The 10,147-nt window shown below is 46.5% G+C and overlaps 1 protein-coding gene across 2 annotated transcripts in view; it reads left to right on the top strand.

The window, feature by feature from the left end:
* Window positions 1–8,626: 8,626 nt before the first annotated feature.
* Window positions 8,627–10,147, top strand: part of fgf16 (fibroblast growth factor 16) — a 61,422-nt gene continuing 59,901 nt past the window's right edge. The window contains exon 1 of one of the 2 annotated variants that reach the window (XM_065020012.1): window positions 8,627–9,508. In XM_065020012.1, the coding sequence (XP_064876084.1) occupies window positions 9,235–9,508 (274 nt within the window). In that variant the 5' untranslated portion in view covers window positions 8,627–9,234. The remainder of the gene's footprint in view (window positions 9,509–10,147) is intronic. The other variant, XM_065020011.1, reaches the window with a different exon arrangement.

Raw genomic sequence — 10,147 nt, 5'->3', positions numbered from 1 at the left:
TCCTCATCACTATCTGTAGAGAGAGGATTACCTCCTCATCACTATCTGTAGAGAGAGGATTACCTCCTCATCACTATGTGTAGAGACAGGATTACCTCCTCATCACTATGTGTAGAGACAGGATTACCTCCTCATCACTATGTGTAGAGACAGGATTACCTCCTCATCACTATCTGTAGAGAGAGGATTACCTCCTCATCACTATCTGTAGAGAGAGGATTACCTCCTCATCACTATGTGTAGAGACAGGATTACCTTTTGCATGGGAGGTCTATGAAAGCGTGTCAAATTACCTGAAGCTTATTAATCAAATAGAGAGTCATGTTTAGGTTGTTACAAATGTGCTGATCCAAGTGGACACGTGGCATTCTGCAACTTTAAGAAAAACATCTTGATCTGCGTTATCTGCCCTCTCATTGGGTAGCATGGTCCCACCTCATCACCCCCTGCGTTATCTGCCCTCTCATTGGGTAGCATGGTCCCACCTCATCACCCCCTGCGTTATCTGCCCTCTCATTGGGTAGCATGGTCCCTCCTCATCACTATCTGCGTTATCTGCCCTCTCATTGGGTAGCATGGTCCCTCCTCATCACCCCCTGCGTTATCTGCCCTCTCATTGGGTAGCATGGTCCCACCTCATCACCCCCTGCGTTATCTGCCCTCTCATTGGGTAGCATGGTCCCACCTCATCACCCCCTGCGTTATCTGCCCTCTCATTGGGTAGCATGGTCCCACCTCATCACTATCTGCGTTATCTGCCCTCTCATTGGGTAGCATGGTCCCTCCTCATCACTATCTGCGTTATCTGCCCTCTCATTGGGTAGCATGGTCCCACCTCATCACTATCTGCGTTATCTGCCCTCTCATTGGGTAGCATGGTCCCACCTCATCACCCCCTGCGTTATCTGCCCTCTCATTGGGTAGCATGGTCCCTCCTCATCACCCCCTGCGTTATCTGCCCTCTCATTGGGTAGCATGGTCCCACCTCATCACCCCCTGCGTTATCTGCCCTCTCATTGGGTAGCATGGTCCCTCCTCATCACTATCTGCGTTATCTGCCCTCTCATTGGGTAGCATGGTCCCACCTCATCACCCCCTGCGTTATCTGCCCTCTCAATGGGTAGCATGGTCCCACCTCATCACCCCCTGCGTTATCTGCCCTCTCATTGGGTAGCATGGTCCCACCTCATCACTATCTGCGTTATCTGCCCTCTCATTGGGTAGCATGGTCCCACCTCATCACCCCCTGCGTTATCTGCCCTCTCATTGGGTAGCATGGTCCCTCCTCATCACCCCCTGCGTTATCTGCCCTCTCATTGGGTAGCATGGTCCCACCTCATCACTATCTGCGTTATCTGCCCTCTCATTGGGTGGCATGGTCCCTCCTCATCACCCCCTGCGTTATCTGCCCTCTCATTGGGTAGCATGGTCCCTCCTCATCACCCCCTGCGTTATCTGCCCTCTCATTGGGTAGCATGGTCCCACCTCATCACCCCCTGCGTTATCTGCCCTCTCATTGGGTAGCATGGTCCCACCTCATCACCCCCTGCGTTATCTGCCCTCTCATTGGGTAGCATGGTCCCTCCTCATCACCCCCTGCGTTATCTGCCCTCTCATTGGGTAGCATGGTCCCACCTCATCACCCCCTGCGTTATCTGCCCTCTCATTGGGTAGCATGGTCCCACCTCATCACCCCCTGCGTTATCTGCCCTCTCATTGGGTAGCATGGTCCCTCCTCATCACTATCTGCGTTATCTGCCCTCTCATTGGGTAGCATGGTCCCTCCTCATCACCCCCTGCGTTATCTGCCCTCTCATTGGGTAGCATGGTCCCTCCTCATCACCCCCTGCGTTATCTGCCCTCTCATTGGGTAGCATGGTCCCTCCTCATCACCCCCTGCGTTATCTGCCCTCTCATTGGGTAGCATGGTCCCACCTCATCACTATCTGCGTTATCTGCCCTCTCATTGGGTAGCATGGTCCCACCTCATCACCCCCTGCGTTATCTGCCCTCTCATTGGGTAGCATTGTCCCACCTCATCACCCCCTGCGTTATCTGCCCTCTCATTGGGTAGCATGGTCCCACCTCATCACTATCTGCGTTATCTGCCCTCTCATTGGGTAGCATGGTCCCACCTCATCACTATCTGCGTTATCTGCCCTCTCATTGGGTAGCATGGTCCCACCTCATTACTATCTGCGTTATCTGCCCTCTCATTGGGTAGCATGGTCCCTCCTCATCACCCCCTGCGTTATCTGCCCTCTCATTGGGTAGCATGGTCCCACCTCATCACTATCTGCGTTATCTGCCCTCTCATTGGGTAGCATGGTCCCTCCTCATCACCCCCTGCGTTATCTGCCCTCTCATTGGGTAGCATGGTCCCTCCTCATCACTATCTGCGTTATCTGCCCTCTCATTGGGTAGCATGGTCCCACCTCATCACCCCCTGCGTTATCTGCCCTCTCATTGGGTAGCATGGTTCCACTTCATCACTATCTGCGTTATCTGCCCTCTCATTGGGTAGCATGGTCCCTCCTCATCACTATCTGCGTTATCTGCCCTCTCATTGGGTAGCATGGTCCCACCTCATCACCCCCTGCGTTATCTGCCCTCTCATTGGGTAGCATGGTCCCACCTCATCACTATCTGCGTTATCTGCCCTCTCATTGGGTAGCATGGTCCCTCCTCATCACCCCCTGCGTTATCTGCCCTCTCATTGGGTAGCATGGTCCCACCTCATCACCCCCTGCGTTATCTGCCCTCTCATTGGGTAGCATGGTCCCACCTCATCACTATCTGCGTTATCTGCCCTCTCATTGGGTAGCATGGTCCCTCCTCATCACCCCCTGCGTTATCTGCCCTCTCATTGGGTAGCATGGTCCCACCTCATCACCCCCTGCGTTATCTGCCCTCTCATTGGGTAGCATGGTCCCACCTCATCTTGCCTGTCTTCCATCTTTGAGTACTTTTACAAAAGCCTTCAGAAAGTGTTCATACTCTTTAACCTATTCCATGTTTTGTTGTGTTAAAGCCTTAATTCAAAATGGATTAAAGATATTTTTTCCACCCATCTACACACAATACCCCATAATGAAACAAGTGAAAACATGCTTTTCGACAAATTTATTGAAAATCAAATACAGAAATATATAATTTACTTAAGTATTCTGAGTCAATACTTTGTAGAAGGACCTTCGGCAGCAATTCCAGCAGTGAGTCTTTAAGAGCTTTCAATAACTTGGCCATTTTTCTTTTCACAATGATTCATATCAAATTGGTTGTTGATCATTGCTAGACAACCAAGCGGTCTGAATACTGTACGATGCCCAGGCACGAGGCAGCACCTGCTCCAGCACAGATAGAAACAGGAAAGGACTCAGGGGGTATGCTAATTTGCTATAGAGCAGACCTAACTCACTCCGTTAAATTAATCAAAACAGGAACATTTTACATTTGGCTAGAAATTAAAAAGGAAATTATCTTAACAGAGAAAAATGACCCCCTGTGTGTTACCTATATCCCCCCCACTAGAATTCCCATACTTTAATGAAGACAGCTTCTCCATCCTGGAGGGGGAAATCAATCATTTCCAGGCCCAGGGACATGTACTAGTCTGTGGTGACCTAAATGCCAGAACCGGACAAGAACCTGACACCCTCAGCACACAGGGGGACAAACACCTGCCTGGAGGTGACAACATTCCCTCCCCCATATGCCCCCCTAGACACAACAACAACAACATAACCAACAAAAATGGGTCACAACTCCTGCAGCTCTGTCGCATCCTGGGTATGTACATCGTCAATGGTAGGCTTCGAGGGGACTCCTATGGTAGGTACACCTATAGCTCATCTCTTGGCAGTAATACTGTAGACTACTTTATCACTGACCTCAACCCAGAGTCTCTCAGAGCGTTCACAGTCAGCCCACTGACACATCTATCAAATCACAGCAAAATCACACTTGAACAGAGAAATACTCAATCATGAGGCATCAAATCCAAAGGAACTGAGTAACATTAAGAAATGCTATAGATGGAAGGAATGCAATTTGGAAACTTATAAAAAAACAATTAGGCAACAACAAATTCAATCCCTTTTAGACAATTTCCTGGGTAAAACATTTCACTGTAATAGTGAAGGTGTAAACTTGGCAGTAGAAAATCTTAACAGTATATTTGACCTCTCAGCTTCCCTATCAAATCTAAAAATCTCAAATAGAAAACCGAAGAAAATGAACAACAATGACAAATGGTTTGATGAAGAATGCAAAAATCTAAGAAAGAAATTGAGAAACCTGTCCAACCAAAAACATAGAGACCCGAAAAACCTGAGCCTACGCCTTCACTATGGTGAATCACTAAAACAATACAGAAATACACTACGGAAAAAGAAGGAACAGCACGTCAGAAATCAGCTCAAAGTAATTGAAGAATCCATAGACTCAAGCAACTTCTGGGAAAATTGGAAAACACTAAACAAACAACAACACGAAGAATTATCTATCCAAAATGGAGATGTATGGGTAAACCACTTCTCCAATCTTTTTTTGCTCTATAACAAAGAACAAAGAGCAAAAACATATACAGGATCAAATACAAATCTTAGAATCAACTATTAAAGACTACCAGAACCCACTGGATTCTCCAATTACCTTGAATGAGCTACAGGACAAAATACAAACCCTCCAACTCAAAAAGGCCTTTGGTGTTGATGGTATCCTCAATGAAATGATCAAATATACAGACAACAAATTCCAATTGGCTATACTAAAACTCTTTAACATCATCCTTAGCTCTGGCATCTTCCCCAACATTTGAAACCAAGGACTGATCACCCCAATCCACAAAAGTGGAGACAAATTTGACCCCAATAACTACCGTGGGATATGCGACAACAGCAACCTCGGGAAAATCCTCTGCATTATCATTAACAGCAGACTCGTACATTTCCTCAGTGAAAACAATGTAATGAGCAAATGTCCAATTGGCTTCTTACCAAATTACCGTACAACAGACCATGTATTCACCCTACACACCCTAATTGACAATAAAACAAACCAAACCAAATGCAAAGTCATCTCATGATTTGTTGATTTCAAAAAAGCCTATGATTCAATTTGTCATGAGGGTCTGCTATACAAATTGCTGGAAAGTGGTGTTGGGGGTCAAACATTATAAAATCCATGTACACAAACAACAAGTGTGTGGTTAAAATAGGCAAAAAACACACATTTCTTCCCATCACCGTGGGGTGAAACAGGGATGCAGCTTAAGCCCCACCCTCTTCAACATATATATCAACGAATTGGCGAGGGCACTAGAACAGTCTGCAGCACCCAGCCTCATCCTACTAGAATCTGAAGTCAAATGTTTACTGTTTGCTGATGATCTGGTGCTTCTGTCACCAACCAAGGAGGGCCTACAGCAGCACCTAGATCTCCTGCACAGATTCTGCCAGACCTGGGCCCTGACAGTAAATCTCAGTAAGACCAAAATAATGGTGTTCCAAAAAAAGGTCCAGTCACCAGGACCACAAATACAAATTCCATCTACCGTAATTGCTGGACTATTAAGCGCACCTGAATATAAACCGCACCCACTGAATTATTAAAAAATATGTGTTTTGTACATAAATAAGCCGCACATGTCTATAAGCCGCAGGTGCCTACCGGTACATTGAAACATGTCTATAAGCCGCAGGTGCCTACCGGTACATTGAAACATGTCTATAAGCCGCAGGTGCCTACCGGTACATTGAAACATGTCTATAAGCCGCAGGTGCCTACCGGTACATTGAAACAAATGAACTTTACAAAGCCTTTAAACGAAACACGGCTTGTAACAAAAATAAATAGGCTTTAACGAAACACGGCTTGTAACAAAATTTAAACAGTAGCCTACCAAGAAAGTCATTGGTCACTATCTTCCTCCTCCTGTGCACTGAAACCACTGAAGTCATCTCCTTCGGTGTCGGAGTTGAATAGAACCACCTAAAAGGAAGCGATTCACAAACCTTCCATAACAAAGCCATCACCTACAGAGAGATGAACCTGGAGAAGAGTCCCCTAAGCAAGCTGGTCCTGGGGCTCTGTTCACAAACACAAACAGACCCCACAGAGCCCCAGGACAGCAACACAATTAGACCCAAACAAATCATGAGAAAGAAAAAAGATAGATGCTTGACACATTGGATAGAATTTACAAAAAAACTGAGCAAACTAGAATGCTATTTGGCCCTAAACAGAGAGTACACAGTGGCAGAATACCTGGCCACTGTGACTGAACCAAACTTAAGGAAAGCTTTGACTATGTACAGACTCAGTGAGCATAGCCTTGCTATTGAGAAAGGCCGCTGTAGGCAGATATGGCTCTCAAGAGAAGACAGGCTATGTGCACACTGCCCACAAAATGATGTGGAAACTGAGCTGCACTTCCTAACCTCCTGCCAAATGTATGACCATATTAGAGACACATATTTCCCTCAGATTACACAGATCCACAAAGAATTCGAAAACAAACCCGATATTGATAAACTCCCATATCTACTGGGTGAAATACCACCGTGTGACATCACAGCAGCAAGATTTGTGACCTGTTGCCACGAGAAAAGGGCAACCAGTGAAGAACAAACACCATTGTAAATACAACCCATATTTATGCTTATTTATTTTCCCTTTTTATTTATTTTTATTTTACCTTTATTTAACTAGGCAAGTCAGTTAAGAACAAATTCAGTGGGTTAACTGCCTGTCTTTATTCTTTTGGAGCTTCTGTGGGTGTAATGTTTACTGTTAATTTAATATTGTTTATTTCACTTTTGTTTATTGTCTACTTCACCTGCTTTGGCAATGTTAACACATGTTTCCCATGTCAATAAAGCCCCTTGAATTGAATTGAAATTGAAATGTATTTAATTTAATTAATAGTATGTGGATAGAAACCATTCATCAAAACTTCCAAAAAGTTCAGCGGCTCGAGAATAACATTCTGATCTGAACACAGAGTGACTGACAGAGTGACTGTCTGACTGACAGAGTGACTGTCTGACTGACTGACTGACAGAGTGACTGACTGACTGACTGACTGACAGAGTGACTGACTGACTGACAGACTGACTGTCTGCTAGAGTGACTGACAGAGTGACTGTCTGACTGACTGACTGACTGACAGAGTGACTGACTGACTGACTGACTGACAGAGTGACTGACTGACTGACTGACAGACTGATTGTCTGACAGAGTGACTGTCTGACTGACTGACTGACAGAGTGACTGACTGTCTGACTGACTGACAGAGTGACTGTCTGACTGACTGACTGACAGAGTGACTGTCTGACTGACTGACTGACTGTCTGACAGAGTGACTGACTGACAGAGTGACTGTCTGACTGACTGACTGACAGAGTGACTGACTGACTGACTGACTGACAGAGTGACTGACTGACTGACAGACTGACTGTCTGACAGAGTGACTGACAGAGTGACTGTCTGACTGACTGACTGACAGAGTGACTGACTGACTGACTGACAGAGTGACTGACTGACTGACTGACAGACTGACTGTCTGACAGAGTGACTGTCTGACTGACTGACTGACAGAGTGACTGACTGTCTGACTGACTGACAGAGTGACTGTCTGACTGACTGACTGACTGACAGAGTGACTGTCTGACTGACTGACAGAGTGACTGACTGTCTGACAGAGTGACTGTCTGACTGACTGACTGACAGAGTGACTGACTGTCTGACTGACTGACAGAGTGACTGTCTGACAGAGTGACTGACAGAGTGACTGACTGACTGACAGAGTGACTGTCTGACAGAGTGACTGTCTGACTGACTGACTGACTGACTGTCTGACAGAGTGACTGACTGACAGAGTGACTGTCTGACTGACTGACTGTCTGACAGAGTGACTGACTGACTGACTGACTGACAGTGTGACTGTCTGACTGACAGAGTGACTGTCTGACAGAGTGACTGTCTGACTGACTGACTGTCTGACAGAGTGACTGTCTGACTGACTGACTGACTGTCTGACTGACTGACAGAGTGACTGTCTGACTGACAGACTGATTGACTGACAGAGTGACTGACTGGCTGACTGACAGAGTGACTGTCTGTCTGACTGACAGAGTGACTGACTGACTGACTGTCTGACTGACTGACTGACTGACTGACTGACTGACAGACAGACTGACTGTCTGACTGACAGAGTGACTGACTGACAGACTGACTGACGGACAGAGTGACTGACGGACTGACAGAGTGACTGACTGACTGACTGTCTGACTGACAGAGTGACTGACTGACAGACTGACGGACTGACTGACAGAGTGACTGACTGACTGACAGAGTGACTGACTGACTGACTGAGTGACGGTGAGTGTGACTGACTGACACCGCTATAAAATGGGACCAAGTTGAATGGAGCTTTTCTGTTTGAAATCCGCACAAGACATGAGGAAACCTCTCTTTGACTTTCTTCAGAGGGAAAATAACAGAGTCACCGGTGCCGTTTGAGATAGAAGTGATATAGTGATACGACGTCAAGCGGTTTAGAGGTCTTTTACGAGTTCTATATGGATGGATTCTGAATGTGGTAGTATGATGCACTGAAACATGTAGTTTATCAGCTCTGTGTCAACTTCCATCCGTTTTTTAATGATGATTGCGGCTTTCATTCCGGAATCTGTTCCTTATTTCAATGCACCACAAACTATCACCAGTTTCCTGCTCTTGGTTCCGTGGTGGTTTTATCAGCAGAAAGACACAGAGAGCCGAGCAGGGGGGTTGTCCTGCTACAGATCAGAAGACCAGTGATCCTACAGCGGCATCAGGACGAGGCCAGAGCGAAAAGCACAAAGGCTGCAGCAGCATCATACAATAATCAAAGTTGGAATGAAACGATATATTTTTTCAGTAAACTCATGATGCGGCACGCAAAGCGGGGATGCCAGCCAGGCGTGGCTTGCATTTGAAAAGCCATGATGTATATAACCAGCCTGTCCGTTTGATAAGCACACTAATCTAAGTGATGAGTAGTAAAGGACACGTCATTAAATAAAGGAACCGATTTACCGAAGTTGAGGAGGAGGTGAAATACGCATTACGCCGGGTTGCATACCTTCGTGGCTTTTTGCGCACGGGATTTGACTTCCTATGTTGAACGATAAACTTCCTTGATTCAACGGACATTTTAATTGCATTAACAGATCCCTTCAGTTGTGCGCCATGTCGGAGGTTGGGGGCTTTCTAGGGACACTCGACTTGGATTTACAGAGTTTCCCCGCACTAGGAAGTATGCCCTTGGCAGAGGCGCCAGCGGGGTTACTGGATGAGAGGCTGGGACAGATCGAGGGGAGGTTACAGCGAGGCTCGCTGACGGAATTCGAGCACCTTAAAGGGATTCTGCGGCGGAGGCAGCTGTACTGTCGAACCGGATTCCAGCTGGAGATATTCCCCAACGGGACCGTGTACGGGACAAGACAGGACCACAGCAGATTCGGTAAGCTTCCACCAGTTGCATGTGAACTTGGTGTGGTTTTGTGCGCAAAGACCAAGAGCAACATCTTTTAAATTTGACACCTGGTTATTTATTTGCCGGGTTTCCTTTCACAAGCAGTTGAGGTGCCTTTGATGATAGAGCAGCAGCTTTTTCTGTCTTTCCGGTAACAGAAGATGTGTCCTATTTAACCGGTAACAGAAGATGTGTTATATATTGAACCGGTAACAGAATATGTGTTATATTTAACCGGTAACAGAAGGATTTTACTGCAGGCCATTTGATTCCTATTATGGCCCACTTCTCAGAATGTGATTAGTCATATTGCTGAAGGATTTCTGGTGTGTGTGTGTGTGTGTGTGTGTGTGTGTGTGTGTGTGTGTGTGTGTGTGTGTGTGTGTGTGTGTGTGTGTGTGTGTGTGTTATCCAGTCAGCAGGACAGCCACATGCCTTCCTTCCCCCGTCCAACCCACCCTCAGCGGGGCGCGGGAGCACCGGGCAGGCAGGTGGCTCCCCTCAGAGAGAGAGAGAGAGAGAGAGAGCTGGACAGGCAATGGTCTGGTTCTCTGTTTAACTGGTTCAAAGGGACCATACCGGCTCTCTCTCTCCTAATTCTACTATTAATACGAATCATTGGAGGTG

Source organism: Oncorhynchus nerka, linkage group LG6, assembly GCF_034236695.1.
Source record: "Oncorhynchus nerka isolate Pitt River linkage group LG6, Oner_Uvic_2.0, whole genome shotgun sequence".
Taxonomy (NCBI): Eukaryota; Metazoa; Chordata; class Actinopteri; order Salmoniformes; family Salmonidae; genus Oncorhynchus; species Oncorhynchus nerka.
This window is presented reverse-complemented; position numbering and strand designations above follow the sequence as displayed.